The sequence below is a fragment of the Pistacia vera genome, unplaced genomic scaffold, assembly GCF_008641045.1.
Source record: "Pistacia vera cultivar Batoury unplaced genomic scaffold, PisVer_v2 Contig317, whole genome shotgun sequence".
Lineage (NCBI taxonomy): Eukaryota > Viridiplantae > Streptophyta > Magnoliopsida > Sapindales > Anacardiaceae > Pistacia > Pistacia vera.
Window position 1 is genome coordinate 1,117,818 of NW_022196132.1, and position 19,739 is coordinate 1,137,556.

The 19,739-nt window shown below is 35.3% G+C and overlaps 1 protein-coding gene and 1 pseudogene across 1 annotated transcript; one reads left to right on the forward strand and one right to left on the reverse strand.

The window, feature by feature from the left end:
* The first annotated feature begins 7,309 nt into the window (after positions 1–7,309).
* On the forward strand, positions 7,310–8,910 carry LOC116136637 (anthocyanidin 3-O-glucosyltransferase 2-like). Its single transcript, XM_031422308.1, has one exon. It carries the CDS (start codon positions 7,358–7,360, stop codon positions 8,840–8,842), a length of 1,485 nt encoding a protein of 494 aa, XP_031278168.1. The 5' UTR covers positions 7,310–7,357; the 3' UTR covers positions 8,843–8,910.
* A 5,329-nt stretch (positions 8,911–14,239) lies between these two features.
* Positions 14,240–17,547, reverse strand: LOC116136615 (annotated as a pseudogene).
* Positions 17,548–19,739: the final 2,192 nt, after the last annotated feature.

Consider the following 19,739-nt stretch of genomic DNA (forward strand, 5'->3'; position numbering starts at 1 on the left):
AGAACTTATTTCAGTAGTGACAATTAAGGGAAAATTCGGGTAACAGGGCTTGTTGTTTCCTAGGGTCAATAATTCCATAATAACGAGATAGAATAATGTTACGGTTAGTTCATGTCCAATGCATGTTTAGGTGGATTTTGAACCGAGAACTGGTTGTTTTTAAACTATACTTAAAATCTGGTAAATGTAAAACCTTTTCAAGAGAAAAATTTTCTTGCAATTTCACAGAACCAACATGGGTAATTAGTGTTTTAGTTCCATTAGTGTAATACTTTCTTTGTAGATAGTATACTCGTAAAATAATCAGTAAACTCATTAAAAATATATATAAGAAAATACACATATAAACGAGTAATAAAGTATGGGCCCATATTTAATTTTTCTTTATATACAAATATACTCAAAATAGCAACTTGACAGTGTAGTTCAACCCTTCCATTGCATGACGTTCCGAGCAACCGCAACTCACCTATTACCTGCAAAAACATTAAAAACAACAGAGTAAGCACTAATTGCTCAGTAAGTAAACCCGCTATGCTATCCTTCTCTCTCCGTTGCTTAAATTCTGAATTTTCTTTTCCTTACATCTCATTTCCCGATTATTCTCTATTCTTCCTCTGTTCTTTCTCGATTCTTTATCTGTTTTTCTCTAATTTTTCACTACTCACGATAATGAGCATGGTATTATGCATATTCATGATGCAAATGCACAAATGCATAGATTATGCATTTTCTTTTCTATTTTTCTTATTCTTATTATGTTTCTTTTTCTTTATTTATTTATTTCTTTTCTATTCCTTCTTTCTTTCTTTCTATTCTTTCTTTTCTTTCCTATTCTTTCTTTCTTTTCTATTCTTTCTTTTCTTGCTGATCGGACTTAGTTGAGACATGGATTTGGAGCCCTGACCGTGTGAGTGAATTCTCTAATTTTGGGTACAGCCCTCATCAACACGTATTTCTAACGGACTGTACGATTCTTCTTTCTGAATTCCTCTCACTAAAGGCGGCGTGCATGTGGGGCTATGTCACTCACGAGCTCCCCATCGCAACAACCTTCTCTTCTTTTTATCTTTTTACACTTCTTTAACTAAAAATTCATATTTGAATATCTTTAATATTCTCATTTCTTTCTATTTTCTCTTTAACATATTTTAGTGCTTTCTCATACTCTGATGAATATGTATGCATGTAGATGGTTTCATGCTTATAATTCTTTTTAAATTCACATGTTTAAATGCAATTATGGATTATGGAATGCAAACATGTCACTCTCTACCATCTACAAACTCATCCCAAAGTAACACAAAATCATACTCATACATGCACTTCTCTTTGGCATTTCATCAAACAATTCATGTGCACAAATCAACACTAATTTGGCTACACTTCTATCGCTATTCTAGGCCACCAAAAATTTGGAATAAAATCCTCAATAACCAATGCCAAATCTGCCCAAAATACGCACTCCAAAATTTCCACTTCAATTCTTCCAAATTTCAACCAACATTCATCAAGTATCACATACACTAACACAACTTCTCATGGATAGGTTCTAATCATCATTCAACACCAAATCCATCAACAATTCTATATATAACACATATATATGCATAAAGAAAATTCTCTACACAATATAACTTAAATCATACTTGGGGTAGGATTTACTTACCTTTGATATGAGCAATTCAACCCTTTAAGAATCTCCTTTAATCAAACTCTCTTCCTCTTAAATCCTATGAGCACAAACCATCAAAATTCAACACTTTAAAAATTAAAATCACTTCTTAGTGCAAGGATCTTACCTAAAGATGTTTGGGATTAAAAATCCACTCAAAAATACCCAAAATCTATGAATTTCTTTTGAAAAAGAAGTGAAGAAATTGAGAGGATTTGGAGGAGAAGGTGGCGTGAAAATGGGTTGAAGAGTGGCTAGGGTTTCACTCTTCAATCCTTGATATAACATAAAATTATATATTCGTTTCCCATTTTGCCCTTGCACTTTCTTTAGAATTTCATCTATGTCCCTTAATCAATTACCATAATTTCATCTATGTCCCTTAATCAATTACCATAATGCCCTCATTTTTATTGCATTCTCCATGAAATTCTATCTCTTTTCACTTCTCACAATTTCAACTAATTTTGAGTGAAAATACTATTTTACCTTTAATGCAAGTTTAAGACATTTTCTTCACATTTTCTCTAAATATTTTAGCAAAAATCAACTAAATGTATAAGAGCATAAATTAAATTACGTACATCTATGTGGGCGTTACAATTAGGAAGTCCTACATAGCTTTGTACGGGTGGACTACTAGCTACAAAACATTCAAGGTTTTGGAAATTATGTGTCATATGGTCAGTGGCCCCAGAATCAAGAATCCAATCAGAATTATTAAAGTTTGAGTATAGAGACACAATTGTACCTACCAGATTAGCAGACGGTGCACTCATGTTCTCTTTCCCCAACAACTGAAGTAGTTGTGCATACTGTTCTGGAGTTAACACATTGCCGAGATTAGCTCCTTCTTTGGTATTGTCACCTATTGTTTTAGAGTTCACCAATTGATCCTGAGTCGAATGGACTTAATTAGCCTTAGCTTTTGTCCTTGACTTGCCCTTGGTGAACGCAAAATCAGCTGGATAACCGTGTAGTTTATAACAGGTTTCCCTCTTATGCCCTGGAGCATGATAGTAGTCACACTCTATGTAGGGTTTCTTCCCCTTGTATTTTGAGTTTTGATTTTGATTCCTCTAATTGCCTTGTGAATATAGTGTTATAGTAACCTCAGTGTTATGATTAGAACCAGTCAAGACCTTCTGGCTTTCATCCTGACTTACTATGGAATATGCTTGCTTGACTGAAGGCAAAGGGACCATATAAGATTTGACTCCTTACCAAGGTGTACGAATCATTAAGTCCCATTAGAAATTGCAAAAGTTTCTGCTGATTGAGATGAGTCAAATATGCCTTGGCTGAATCACTGTCCGAAGGTGGTAGACTCACTAACGAACTCAGTTCATCCCACAAAATTTTTAATTTGTTATAATAAACCGCAATCGAACTCGTACCTTTTACTAGATTAGCAATTTCCCTGTGAATTCCAAACACTCTTGTACCATTCACTTTATTGTATTGTTCTTGGAGATCTTGCCAAACTTGATACACATTGTTTGAATACACAATACTGTTGAAAATGTCTTTTGAAACAGTATTAAAAATCCACACCAAAACCAGAGAATTGCAGCGTTCCCATTGTGCATGCAATCCTTCATTGAATTTCGATTTCTCGCAAGATCCATCAACAAATCACAACTTATTTTTTGCCCTTAGCCAAACTGTCATGGCACGACTCCATATCTCATAGTTATCAGTTCCGGTAAGTTGCTCTGAAATTAGAATTGAACCAGGGGTGTCTGACGGGTGAATATAAAGAGGGTGTTGTGATGTGGCATTCTGATGACACACGTGGAAGTCAACTTTGGAGTTGGCTGGTCAAAAGTAATTTGTTAAGACTTGAGGGGCAGTTCAGTCTTTTCCCTGTGTTCTAAAACCTAAATTCGTTTTAGGTTTTATGCGCAGCTCACTTCTCTCATTTCTCTCTTGGTTAGAGCTGGGCAAGGGACCGGTCCCTTGCGGGCCCAGGCCTGGGCCCGTTTGGGACTGGTCCCTTAGGACTGGTCCCAAATGGGACCAGTCACTCATGGGCCTAGGACCGGTCCTAGGCCCATGAGAAAAACCAGGACCCGGACCAGGCCTTAGGCCTGGTCGGGACTGGTCCTATGGGCCCAGGACCGGTCCTAGGACCAGTCCCATGGGCCTTGGACAATTTCATTTCCCCCCCTCAATTTTTTTATATTTTGGGGGTAAAATAAAATTTTATAGGGGGTTTTTAGTATTTTTTAGGGGTAAAATTTATAAATTTTATAAATTTTTTAGACCTGGAAGATTTTTTTTTTAATAAACTTTGTAAAATTTTATTTTAACCCTCGTAATTTATATCTATTTAAAATTAACAGGGGGTTTTATGTAATTTGGCAAGGGACTACATTGAAAATATACAAAAAATTTTGGGCCCAGGCCTGGGACCGGTCCCAGGCCCGGGCCTTGGAGGAGGGCCCAGTGGAGGGCCCGGGCCCTCCTCCTAAGGCCTGGTCCCGTTTTGGGACCAGGCCTCCTAGGACCGGTCCTCCCAAGGACCGGTCCTAGGACCGGTTTTTGGAGCTGGGCTTTTGGGCCCGGTCCCAAATGCCCAGCTCTACTCTTGGTTAACAGAGAGAGAAACGGTTAGAGGTGCTGTGCTGGAAATCCAAGATCCGTCCATGGAATCAACGGTGATGGTAGGTGTGAGATGTCCTTATTATGTAGTCTTCCTTTCTTTATATAAATATGTACTGATTTCTGCCTATTTGATGTGGTATGAGTGGTGAGAGCATCTGGGTATACGGGTGTAAAATCAGAGGGTTTTGTATCGGGGTGATGCCTTGGTGTAAAGGGGTGAGCCGATTCTTCTGTAAGGTTTCTCAAACTCATAGTGAAATTATCTTTCTGGTTGTTCTGAAGAGTGGATGTAGGTAATCGTTCAGATTACCGAACCACTATAAATCTGGTGTTACTCTTCTTATTTTCTGCTTTACCGTATTATTATTTGCTTTTGTGCTTGTTTGGTTGAATGAACACTTTTGAGCTACTGCATGATTACACTTGTATTGATCTGGAACGAAATCAGTTATCTGAAATGAAATCAGCTCGATTCTGATCTAAAATGGTGAAGAAGAGAAAATCAATCTTGAAAAATTTTAGACGCAGCTTCAAACTTGAGATAACTTCGAACTTGAGCTTGAATTCAAACTTGATACAGCTTCGAACTTGAACTTGATTTTCAGTCGAAGTTGTTGATTTCACAGCAAAGAATCACCGCTCTAATACCATCTACGAACTCATTTGAGAGAAGAGAGAGAGAACCTGATTTTCTTATTCAAGTTTTAAAAGAGTAAAGTGCTAAACAGTATCACACTTATTACATTTCAGTAACTATAGTTAATTAGCCATAATTAATAGTAACCAAAGTAACTAATTCAACCAATTAAAAACTATACCTAGCTACCCAACAATATTGATTGCTAGTCTACTACCGAACTACTTATACATCAAGAAACAATATACATCAAGAAGAAAATAATAATAAACCACGAGGAATAATTAGGAACATATAAATTAATCATCCATTAAAATGGAGCTAAAATTTATATTGTAAGACAATACAATAAGAGAGTTGAGCTCACCTATGACAAAACACAAACATTTACATTAATTTAGGAGGTCTACCTACTTGATTATATCCACATCAAATTAAGACTGTATTTCTAACTAAGGACGTCATATTGTAAAGTCACAGGGCAGGTGAAGACAGACAACATAAATTTATTGACGCTTGATTACAGAAATGAAATTTAATATTCATTTAATAAGAGCTGGATTATTTGTTGTCTTAATAAATTCCCTTAAAAAGATTTGATGAAGTAACTTGTGGAATTCAAATTTTGAACTTATTCCATCTGAAAGAAATCTTCCTTAATTAATTTCTTTTTCTTTTTATGAGCTCTATTAGAAGAAGTTATACCAAACATACCCTTAGATGAAATAAGAATACAAAAATCGCTTAGTGCTACGACAGTAACCAAACTTTTATCCATTATGCATATGATATATTAAAATAATTTTATGACCAATAAGTTTGTTTTATCATTTGGTCGTCAACGACGACTAAATGTATGGTCGTCGTTGATGGTCAACGCCATCAACGACAACCATATCTTGGCCATTATTAACGACTAGATCTCTGGTAGTAGATTTGGCCTTTTTCGATCAGATCCACAGTGGATCTGACTAAAAAAGGCTAGATCGACGCATGACCGGTTAAATTCAGCCGGTAGTACGCCATTATACCAGATTCCAGCCAACTTCTAGCAATGGTGGCCCAAAATATTTTTTTTAGAAATTGCAAAAACACCCCAACAACCCACATTTATCAGATTCTGACCAACTTCCGACAGTGGTGGCCGGAATCTGTAAATGTAGGTTGCTGGGGTGTTTTTACAATTTCTAAAAAAAATATTTTGGGGTATTTAGTTAAATTAACAAATTTAGGGAGGTTTAAAAGAAATTGAATAATATAAAATAATATTTTGACAATATGTTAATTTTACTGTTTAACTTTATTGAAAATACTAATAATAGTATTCCCAAGAGTGTAACAAACGGAGCCTAAAATATCATTTCTAGGTTTAATACTTTAATTCAACAACTTTACATTGTTCTATAATATTAATTTATTTTATTGAGCTAATTGAATCACATCTTTTGCACCGACTAAATCACTTCTTCCAGAATGAGTCCATCGAAAAACAATAAAAAATACGAATTCAATACGAAGACAGTTTTCCAATGTCAATACAATACACTTGTTATTAATTCACATTTTTGCAATGTCAATGCAATACACCTGTATAATTATTATTATTATTAATTATATATGACACAATAAATACCAACCTAGTGTGTAAAGACAGAGCAATTTGATTGTCCAATATGTTAAAATTGAGTAATTCTAGATCTTCCAAAATATGCCACATGACGAACAATTCGCATAGGTATTTATGAAGAACAACCAACACGAGTATTCATGAATCTTAGAGTTAAGAATATCTCATTAAACCACACATCCAACGTGACAAGAGAGAGCAACCCTAAACCAATTTTACCTTTAAATTTGGAATACCAATTCAGCAATTAATATTTTCTACAATATTACCAATAAAATTCAACCACATAACAACCACAAATCTTACGTGTCAAAATAAAACAATTATATGAGTTACAAAACGCGTCATTTGGCGAACAACCTGCATGGTATTCAGCTATATATATATATAGAGTACATGTTTTAAACCATTTTAATAATTGAATTATGAAAATCATATGTATATTACATTGATTTAATTTAATATTTAAAAGCTTTTCTCACAAAAAGAAACCTTAATACTGGATAGGGAAAACGTTTTATTTTTTATTTTTTTATTTTTATTTTTTTACTTTTTCGATTCATATTTCATTATTTTCATAGTCATGTCACACATGTGCAAGTCAGCACCTGCCCATTTATTAATTTGAAATTTATACACTTAATTATAAATTAATCTAGATTAGGTTATAATTAATTATTATCTCCAATTTGATTTTTTTAGTACTATATTATAATTTATTCATTAATGGTCGCAAACCAATGCACGTCACGTAATATCTGGTTTCTTATATAATTGACAATTTTTCATTGGCTTTACCATTTATAACAAAATGTCAAAAACGATGAAGAAAGCTGAGCTGGTGTTCATCCCTTCACCAGGCGTCGGCCACCTGAGATCGACAGTGGAGCTGGCAAAGCTCCTCCTCCACCGCGACCACTGCCTCTCCATCACCGTCCTCGTCATGCAGCGACCCATCGACACCAAAGTCAATCCCTACCTTCACTCACTTGACAATAACATCAACATCATTCGCCTCCCAAACGTTGATCCTTCCCCTCCAAAATCATCTTCTCGGATTAGCTCCATCAATTCGTTCATCGAAAGCCACAAACCCAACGTCAGAGAAGCAGTCGCTAAGCTTGTTCATGCCGAGTCAGCCTCCGATGACTCACCTCGACTCGCCGCGTTCGTTCTCGACATGTTCTGCACGAGCATGATCGAGGTTGCGAATGATTTCGGAGTTCCTAGCTATGTTTTCTACACCTCGAGTGCCGCTTTTCTGGGCTTGAAATTTTACGCGCAAGCTCTTTTTGATGAACAAAAGAAGCTACTCACTGACTTGAATGACTCTGACACTGAGTTGGAAGTACCAAGTCTTGTTAACTCAGTTCCAGTCAGAGTTTTGCCGGCCGTGTTGTTAGATAAAGATTGGTCTACTGTTTTCTTTGAACAAGCGAGGAGGCTTAGAGGAGTGAAGGGTATTATTGTGAATACATTCATGGAGCTGGAATCGTATGCGGTCAAGTCTTTCTCTGATGGTAAGATGATCAACGTCCCACCTGTATATACTGTCGGACCCGTTTTGAATCTCAACGATGATGGCAATGAACAAGGATCAGGTGGGTCGATTACAAAATCAGAGATCATGGAATGGCTTGATGATCAACCGCGGTCTTCAGTTGTGTTTCTATGCTTCGGGAGCACGGGAAGCTTTGATGAAGATCAGGTGAAAGAGATAGCTTCTGCGCTGGAGCACAGTGGGCATGGATTCCTGTGGTCTTTACGTCAACCTCCATCGAAGGGTCATATTGGTTACCCCAGTGATTACACGAACTTGACGGACGTGCTACCCGAAGGATTTCTCGATCGAACGGCTAAGATTGGGAAGGTGATCGGATGGGCTCCACAGGTGTCGATCTTGGCCCACGAGGCGATCGGAGGGTTCGTATCACATTGCGGGTGGAATTCAGTGTTGGAGAGCGTATGGTTTGGTGTTCCCATTGCGACGTGGCCTATGTATATTGATCAACAATTCAACGCTTTTGAGATGGTGATTCAGTTGGGATTAGCGGTTGAGATTAAAATGGACTATATTAAGGAGATTTCTGGGAATAGTCTAACAATAGTGAGTGCAGAAGATATAGAGAAAGGAATAAAGAAATTAATGAAAGGTAATGGTGAGATAAAAAAAAGGATGGTGGAGATGAGTGAAAAGAGTAGAAAGGCTTTGATGGAGGGTGGATCTTCGTTCTCTTCATTGGGTTGCTTCATTGATGATGTTATGGAGAACATAGGATCAAAGGTACCAAATTGATGTTAATGTATAATTCAGTTTATTGTTATAATTTTAGTAGTGATATTTAGTAATAATTTATGAAAGGAAATATGAACTAAATAAAGTAAATAACAAGGACAAAAGTGAGAAAATTGAGAGATGTGATTGATATTGTTTAGCTTCTCAAATTTTTGAATGGTTAGAAGATGAAGTAATGTTAGGTACACAATTTAATTTTATAATCTTCTTTCACAATCTTCGATGTGATAGTTTTTTATTGGCTAACTCGCAAATGGGCAGACGGACTCATACAAATAGGTGAGACTTATTTTACAAGCTAACCAATGATAAGCTGTCACGTCAAAGATTGTGAGATTGAGTTGTGGATCTAACATTACTCATTAATAGCTTAGTGGTGGAGGTTCATTATTTTCAATATTTATTAAACTATCCTATTGATTTAGATTATAAATATATATTTTTACAATGAAATATTTATTTTATATCCAATATATAGTTCTTTTACAATTAATTAATTATCTCATTGATTTAGATTATAAACATATAATAAAATGTATAATTATAAAGATTTAAAAGACGGAAAGATAATTGATATAAAATTCAAAATATACAGTATATAGACTTAAATTACTGAAAAAAATAATGAATAATAATTTAATTAAAGGTGGTGTTGTGTCTGATTTTTCCACTAAGTTTGGGCTACCGCGAGGATGTAGCTCAACCCAGGATCAATCCGACTCCACCGGTTGTCCGACTCAGCATAAACTCGTCAACATATAACTTAACCTAGCACAAGTTAGTCGCGAACAACTCGAATGATCATTCAATCAATTCCCAGATAATTTTAAATCCTAGATATTGCAGGAATGACTAGATCAACATTTATTTTTGTGCAATCATAGTGTCCAATAGTGAGAATATCGGAATTGCAGTTCAGATCAATTGTAAAATATAGTATTTATGTTAAAATTAATTTTTTGTAAATTATGGGTGTTAATTGAATTAGAGTGTATTTCCTCTTTTACCCTATAATCTAACTATCTAAGCCACACATCTCCAGCTGAAATGCGCATTTTTAACACCGTCTGCCAACCTCAACTGGGTGCCCAATACACAGTGGCGGATCCAGCCACTTTTTGGGTGGGTCATGGCCCACGTCAAATTTTGTTTTTTTAATATTAATATGTATAATTTATATATTTTAATCCACTCTAACAAAAATATTAATGGATAAAAATAATAATGTATAATAAATTTTTATTTTGGCCCACGCTAAAAGAAATTTCTGGATCCGCTACTGCCAATACACATATCCGACGCTAAAAAGATTTCATCCCCCACCCCGATAAGTGAGAAGGAAAAAAAAAAAAAAAAAAAAAAAAAAAAGAATCATAGATCGCTTCAGTTTCATTTTCTCCTTCGAAACCCTAACATCCCTAATCAAAGTTTGGCTCAATAAATCTTCAGGTATTTGATTTATAATCTTTTATTGTTTCAAATTTCTCCCTACTTTCTCAATTTAATAAATGGATCAGTTGCTATTTCCCTCCGATAACTATATTTATGGCAGTGTTTCTTTTTTAAGATTTAATTTCTGTCGTTGTTTCAAATTTATAAGAGTGATACATAATGATCGTTATGCTCTATAATATATATGGATGTAATTGCCTTGAGATCACTTTGTTGAAAATGAAGGAAAATTGGAAGTGATGCTTGAATCTAAACCAAACAGTAATGTCGTATAATCTCAATTGCTTACATAAGGTTACCGGTCTCCACTGTAAGGCTACCTGAAATGCCTCTGACAGTCATTAAAACCTTTCCTCTAGGGGACGTTTGGTTGGGGTATGTAGATTACTGGAGTTATGTCATCTTATATTATTTTTATTACCACGTTTGGTTATTAAGTAATATAGATTTCAGCAATTTTCAAATACAAATAATAGTTTACTGTTGGTAATATTAGAGATAATCTGATTACCTTCATTTTCTTAAGTATTCTAAGATTATCAGGGTAATCTTTTTTAGTTATAATTCTATCCCTTATTAATAAAATTCTAGGACATAATCCCTTATTTTAAATTTATTTACATGAATATGATTTTTACTATTCACCCCAATTAATTAACTTTTTACACAAATCATCATTGAATTCAAAACAAATTGCAGTCCCCCAAGCCACCACCCCCACCCATCTGCCGCTGCTTATCGTCGACAACCACTGTCACTACCGCCAGAACGACATACGGAGGCCGAAAATGGCCGCCGTGCGTCGATATGGCCATTTCCAGCTAGATATTTAACCGAAAATGGCTAGATCGTGACAATCTAGCCGTTGACAACCAAATCATGATAGATCTGACAGTCAACAGCCACGTTGAATGCCAGATTGACAGTTAAAATCAATGGCCGTTGAATGCCAGATCAACGGATCTAATCGTCGACAGCCAATCTGGCCATTTGAAATGGCCATATAGCGCACGGAGGCCCTTCTTGCCTTCCGTGCACTATTAGGTTGCCAGCGATCAGTAGTGGCTGGGTTGGTGGGGTGCTTTGTTGATTTTCCAAACTTTTATTATGGAGTTGTTTTTGCTAAGTTTTTAAATGCAAGGGTTATAATAATCATATTAAAAAATAATATAATAATAATATTTAATTAGAGACAATTCATGACTTAAATAGGCGTGTGAAAATCTAGTTACCAGTAGAGATGGCAATGGGCCCAACATTTTCGGGTACCCGCCCGGCCCGGCCCGAAAGGACGGGCTTTACCTGAGGTTGGCGGCTTGGGCTTGGGCCTGGGCTTGTTTTTAAGCCCGACCCGGGTAATACTAAAATTTTGGCCCTCCCAAAATTTAGTATTATTTTACTAATTTGCCCTTATACTATATATTTAATTACAATATTATCCCACACACACACACATACACACACACACACACACAGATTATATATATAATATCCTTTTCCCCAACCCTAACCTCAATTTCATTCTATATTGAAGGTTTACACTGTTAAAATTGCCTTTAAATGAGTTAGATGGGTTTGGTTCACTTATAAAATGAATTTTACCGTAACATATTATGTACAGTTAAAGTTAGTATAATCAATATTATGGAGTTTTAATTGCCACTTATTGCTTAAATATTTGCGAAAATAGCTTCAATTATATTTAAAAACTTTTCTAAAATTAAAATATAAAAAAATTGAAATTTATTAATATTTAAAAATAAATATTATTAAAAAGGCGGGCTTGGCGGGCCTACGGTTATAAAAACCCGTCGGGCCGGCTTGGGCTTTGCCTATCATACCCGTAGCGGGCTCGGGCCGGGCTTGGGCTTGTGTCATGAGGTCGGCTTGGGCCTGGCCAAGGGTACCCGTCCCCGGCCACCCATTGCCATCACTATTAGCCAGACCAGAGTACTAATATTTTGAACCAAACCGATTTTTCGATTCAAGAGATAATTCAAACCGAAACTAGACCGAATTATCTCTTAAACTGATTATTAACCAAACCGATCATTCGTTTTGGTTACCGGTTTAAAACCGGTTTTAAAACAATCCTCATTCTCTCATGATTTTGGTTCACGATGTCAAACTACCGTCACCATTCTCTCGCAACATCAAACCCCCTAGACTCCACCTTCCACCCCATTAACTCATATACAATCATGATATTGAACTTTGTTGGATAGAGGGACCTTTCTAGAGAAAGAAAAAAGAAGATTGGTGAATAAAAAGCTTGCAAAACTTAGAAAATTGAGTAGATAAATCAAAGGATTTAACCATATCAAGTGAATGCTATTGGGTGCGGAGGTTGCTGTCGATTGAGATGGGAGAGAAGACTTGAAAAAGAATAAAGTCGATTGTGATGGGGAATGTGAGAGGTGGTGGGGTATTGAAAATGTAAGGAGTGAAGGAGTTATGAGAGGTGGTGGGGTATTGAAATGTAAGGAGCGAAGGAGTTATGAGAGGAGGTGGGGTGTTGGCGTTTTGTTTACTTAAAAGATTGTAAGAGTTCCACTTGAAAGATTGTGAGAGTTCGAAGAAATTAATGCACAGGCGGCGTGCAACTCTTTTTGTCAGTTTTTTTAATTTCTTATTTTTTAACTCTGTCTCTCTCTCTCTCGTTTAGGGTTTAAAGTTTTTTTTTTTGGTGGCGTTTAAGTTCAGACAAGTTGTTAGTATCCTACGATACCCGATACGTATCATACGATACGATTCGATACAGGTCGCCAATGATACGTATCAGATGTGTATCCTAAACCTTTCGATACGTTGATATGTATCCTACTATACGATACATATCTGTTCGTATCATTAAAAATAACGATATAGATCGATACGACTTATTAATTTAGGCCAAAAGCCCAAAAAAAATTTCGAGTCGAAACTGGGTCACCCAATCCGATTCACTAAAACCGTCTAAATTTACCCATTTTGTATAAAGAAAGTGAAAGGAATACTTGTTACTCATTTTACTGATAATAATAATATAAGTAGAGATATCATTGATCTTGGAAATGATATGAATGGTTGAGAGAAATAATATAAATTCTTAATTTTGAAATGTAATACCATAATTTAAAGCCAATAATACCATAAATTCTTTAATTAATCTTGGGAATGATATTAATTTTTTTTAAATTTTGATTTTTTATTAATTTTTTTTAAAAAGCGTATCCTACGATACGATACAATACGCGATACACGATTCAAAAAATTAGATTTCGATACACGATACGATACCCGATTTGACAACTATGGTTCAGGGTTTAAGGTTATTTTTTTTAGGGGAGGGGGAGGGGTTTACTTAAAAGATGGTGAGAGTTCCAAGAAATTAAATGCACGGCAGGCGACGTGCAGCTCTTTTGTCAGTTTTTCTAATTTTTTTTATTTCTTATTTTTTAACTCTCTCTTTTTAGTTTTTAATTATGAAAAAATCGATTTTCGGATAATCGGTTCAAAATTACAGTTGAACCGTTAACCAAACCAGTTCTTCAGTTTTCTTTATTTTAAAACTGAATCGGTTATTTAAAAAAAAAATCGATTTTTTCGTTTGATTCTTTTTTTTTTTTTTTTACAACCTTAACTAAATAATATATCTATCAATTTATTCAGCCCAACCAAACATATTAATATAATATACTCACCAACTAACCAAACCTTTTCTTAAAGATTCTCAGTAATCTAATGTAATCTAACTTTCTATAATTCAACATTCTCTGAACCAAAGTTATCTTAAAAGTCATAAATTTTTAAGTCTTGAGTCAACATTTAGTGGATTATTAATTCAACCCACTTCGCCCAGTCCATGTGTAATTAGTTATTATGATGATCTCAATTAACCACAAAGTTTAAAGCACACCATCAACTGATAAAACTCTGAAAAAAAAAAAAAAAAACAGCTATGGTTTAAGCCCATTTGGCCAATACAGACATGCAGCCAGCAGTCTAGGCCTGCAATCGAACCGAACATGAACGAACGGGCCCGTTCGAAAATCGTTCAATAAGCATGTTCGATTGTTCGTGTTCGTGTTCAACGAACACAGGAGGTTGTTCGTGTGTTCGTCGATTAACAAAAGCTCGTTCGGTTCGTTCGCAACTCGTTCGTGTTCGTTCGACTAACCTGTCGCTAACTCGTTCGACTACTTTTTCGTTCGACTAACTCGTTCGATAATTTGTAAATACTTGTTCGACTAACTCGTTCGATAATTCGTTCGATAATTTGTAAATACCTGTTCGACTAACTCGTTCGATAATTTGTAAATACCTAAATATTTAAATGTTTACATATATATTTTTGTATCAATACCCATAAATTTATAGTGAATGAAAGTCTATTGTATATATGATCAATACATATGTTGATTAATTTGTTTATATAATATATATATATTATATATATATATATATATATATATTATATAATTTTTGTATCACACACCCATAATTTAGTGAAATGATGGCATATTATATATATGATCAATACATATGTGTGATTAATTTGTTATATATAATGTGTAATTGTGTATATACAAAATTATTATCATACATATATTAATCATAGGTTAAATATGTTATGTAATTACCAAATTATAGGTTATCATATTTTATTATCATTACATAATTATCCTATAATTTTAATGTTTACATATATTTTTGTATCAACACCCATAAATTTATAGTGAATGAAGTCTATTGTAATATATATCATACATACGTGTAATTAATTTGTTATACTACATACATATATATATATATATATATTGTATCAACACCCATAAATTCATAGTGAAATGATGTCCTATTATAATATATGATCTACATATGTGTGATTAATTTTTTATATATAATGTGTTTGTGTTTATACAAAATTATTATCATACATATATTAATCATAGGTTAATATGTTATGAAATTACCAAATTATAGGTTATCATATATATTATTATCATACATAATATTATCATAAATTTTTAAATGTTTACATATATATTTTGTATCAACACCCATAAATTTAGAGAAAATGAAATCTATTGTAATATGACCAATACATATGTGTTGTGATTATATATATATATATCTATATCATATATACTGTCTACATATTTATTTTTGTACCAACACCTTAAATTCATAGTGATATGAGAGTTTATTGTAATATGTATCAATACAAATGTGTGATTAATTTAGGTTTAATTAAACTATTATATTATTAATTTGTATGCTATACATCACTTGATTATAATATGTTATGTTTATCAATTTACCATACTATATTTATTATTTATTATTGAAATGTTTCTTATAATATTTAATTATTGATTCATTTAGAAAATATGAAGCTATTATGTTATTGGATTTACTATATTATTTATCACTTGATTATACAATTTATTATGTTATTAAATTTGTCAGCTATGTATCATAGTATTTTTTACTTTTTAATTAAAATTTTATATACTTTATATTTAATTATTGATGACATTTGGAAAAAAAAAATCCAAACATATTATATAAAAAAAAAACAAAAGATCATAATATTTTATTATTGATTACCATTAAAAAAATCATCCAAACTCAATCAAACATAATATAAAAATGGAATTTTTTTTTTTAATTATAATAATGCATACATGTTTTTTCGAACATAAACAACGAACAATCGAACGATTGTTCGCGAACGATGATTAGTCGAACGTATAGTGTTCGCGAACATAATCGACGAACACCCCTGTTCGAACTCGATCGAACATATTATCCACAATTATCGAACTGTTCGCGAACAAATGTTCGCGAATATTATCGAACAGTAATCGAACGAACAACGAACGTTCGCGAACTGTTCGGTTCGTTTGCAGCCCTAGCCACACCAAGGAGAAGAGAAATATTGACTGCAATTTGAAGCCCAGTATTGGTTTGAACCTTGGTGTTCATGAAATCAGCGGCAAGAAGATCCACAAGAGACATATATATTAAGATCCCGGCTGATGCTGCATTAATCCCTTCAACAATCAGAGCTGTGGGACTATTCTCTTTTTACACATTTGAATTCCTATCCCGATCCTATTCCAACTGGGGTTGTCATGAGAAGAACAACACCATAATTGCAATCGCTCCAGACTTGAATTTTGCCTACATAAATCAAACCAATTATAATATTCAGATGGGTTTCTTGGGAAACCAAAGGGTCAAATGGAAGGACCAGGATTCTGATCTCATGTAAGTTTAATAATACCTGAGCGATCCAACCTCCCAGCCCCATGCCTTCAAAGAACTGGTGGAAAGTCAAGGCAGCTACCAGAGGCCTTATAGTTTTGGACTTTCGGATGCACCCAATGAAATCCCTATTATCACTGAGTGCCACTACAATTCCCAACTCCAAACCCTATCATAAAGTTTCATATCATAAGTATACCATATGATGATTTAATGTTAGCAGATTCAAAATCAAGGATTCAAAATCAAACCTGAGATATGATACGATGTCTAAGAGCTCTGAATCAGCCGAAGGGATGGCACCATACGTGGTCCATGATTCCATAAGTATGACATGAACATGATCTTCATGCGGTTGAACCATCTCTTCATCTCCAGGATATTTTCCGGGCTAGACTTTTGAAGTGAGACTTGTGGTAAGAAGTTGCAGAAGCTCCACCATCAGAGTTCCAATCGTTGCCACATCGCAACAATCCTGTAAAAGGGAAGTTTCCCATGGATTTTCATTCAGCATGGCGATTCCAATTCTCGAACGCATCAGGAAGAACATGGATGAACCCAGTTGATAGTATAACTCCTGCAGCAAAGGCCTTGATCACGAAGAAAATATTCTTTTCCGGACGTAAAGCTTCAAAGGATTTTCCCAGAATCGGAAGACAAACTCCAATAGCTCCTGCAACAAGAATCGAGGCGATGGCTCCAAGTTTGTATTTGAGTGCCTGATCATGAGTCTTGTCGCGGTCTTCTTCTTCAATATCATATGTGCAGTCTCCAAGAACAAAGGAAGGAAGAATTGAAATGATGAGAAGACAAGCAAAAAGCTTGTAAAGTGGAAGATGACGATCAAGAAAGTCGGTGTTCATAATTTCAGATTTCAGAAGAAAGGGAATTATGATCATATGAAATTGTCCAAAACTGAGTCCATTATATTTATAGAAGAAGGAGAAATTAAAACTCTGTAATTCTTATGAAAATTAAGATGATGAAGTTGATAACCATGGTGAAATCATAGCCGGCGTCGACAACCCTCCCCATCACCCTGGAAACAGTCCCCTATTCCTCCGGACCAAAACCCACCTCACCCCAGCCCTGTTAGCCTCACCAATCGTCGGCAAAATCTCATTGTTGCCGCTGCCAGTTTTATTCGATTTTCAGTCGATTTACTTACCAGAAATCAACACAGTCACCACCATTACATTCACCGGTACTTAGTCTTCAAAAGCCCCAACCTTCCGACTGTCGATTGTTCGCCGATCATCCTCCCAAATCTTAGGGTTTGGGGTGAATCGAAAAAGTTAAACCCGGCCCGTTGAGGCTTCCGGGTCCCAGTTCAACCAGTCGGACCAGGCCAGTTTTTAAAACAATGATGTAGATATCCAGAGCATTGTTTTAAAAGCCGAACCGGAGGGCAACCCACTCTGCTGTCCGGGTCACATTTCAATTGATGACATCATCACACATCATGATGATGTCAGCACATTTTTAAAAAAACCTGTTTTTTTTTTTTTTTAAATTTCTATTTTTTAATAAGACAATAACAACTTAATTACTGTCTAACATGATTCAAAGTTCAAATTCAACAACAATTCAAAGTCCAAATCCAAACAAGATGTTGTATTTACATATTAAATGACAAAATACATAATAAGTAAGAATCTAATTCCCAGATAGAGGTGGAAAAAATGGGCCGGGTTAGGCGGGCCAACCCTAACCCGACCCGTAAAAAAGAGGGCTCAAATGGGCCCGCATGAGCCCAACTCGCCAGCAACCCCCGGGCGGGCCGGGTTGCACAATGGTAACCCGGCGGCCCGCGGGTTGCTAATTTGTCCTCTTTGCAAGAGGCCCGCAACCCGACGGGTTGCTGGCGGGTTGGCCCCAAAAAAAAAAAAAATGTAAATCTTTTTTATTTTTTTCAATTACACTTTTACCCTTGAAATATAGCCGTTTTATAGCCGTTGGAGNTGTTGAAAATGAAGGAAAATTGGAAGTGATGCTTGAATCTAAACCAAACAGTAATGTCGTATAATCTCAATTGCTTACATAAGGTTACCGGTCTCCACTGTAAGGCTACCTGAAATGCCTCTGACAGTCATTAAAACCTTTCCTCTAGGGGACGTTTGGTTGGAGGTAATGTGAGATTACTGGAGTTATGTCATCTTATATTATTTTATTACCACGTTTGGTTATTAAGTAATATAAGATTTCAGCAATTTTCAAATACAAATAATAGTTACTGTTGGTAATATTAGAGATAATCTGATTACCTTCATTTTCTTAAGTATTCTAAGATTATCAGGGTAATCTTTTTTAGTTATAATTCTATCCCTTATTAATAAAATTCTAGGACAATAATGCCCTTATTTTTAAATTTATTTACATGAATATGATTTTTACTATTTCACCCCAATTAATTAACTTTTTACACAAAATCATCATTGAATTCAAAACAAATTGCAGTCCGCCCAAGCCACCACCCCCACCCATCTGCCGCTGCTTATCGTCGACAACCACTGTCACTACCGCCAGAACGACATACGGAAGGCCGAAAATGGCCGCCGTGCGTCGATATGGCCATTTCCAGCTAGATATTTAACCGAAAATGGCTAGATCGTGACAAATCTAGCCGTTGACAACCAAATCATGATAGATCTGACAGTCAACAGCCACGTTGAATGCCAGATTGACAGTAAAATCAATGGCCGTTGAATGCCAGATCAACGGATCTAATCGTCGACAGCCAAATCTGGCCATTTGAAATGGCCATATAGCGCACGGAGGCCACTTCTTGCCTTCCGTGCACTATTAGGTTGCCAGCGATCAGTAGTGGCTGGGTTGGTGGGGGTGCTTTGTTGATTTTCCAAACTTTTATTATGGAGTTGTTTTTGCTAAGTTTTTAAATGCAAGGGTTATAATAATCAATATTAAAAAATAATATAATAATAATATTTAATTAGAGGACAATTCAGTAACTTAAATTAGGCGTGTGAAAATCTAGTTAGCCAGTAGAGATGGCAATGGGCCCAACATTTTCGGGTACCCGGCCCGGCCCGGCCCGAAAGGACGGGCTTTACCTGAGGTTGGCGGGCTTGGGCTTGGGCCTGGGCTTGATTTTAAGGCCCGACCTCGGGTAATACTAAAATTTTGGCCCGTCCCAAAATTTTAGTATTAATTTTACTAATTTGCCCTTATACTA

Excerpts from the sequence above, each read along its gene's own strand:
- LOC116136637 (XM_031422308.1), top strand. The coding sequence starts at position 7,358 with ATGTCAAAAACGATGAAGAAAGCTGAGCTGGTGTTCATCCCTTCACCA.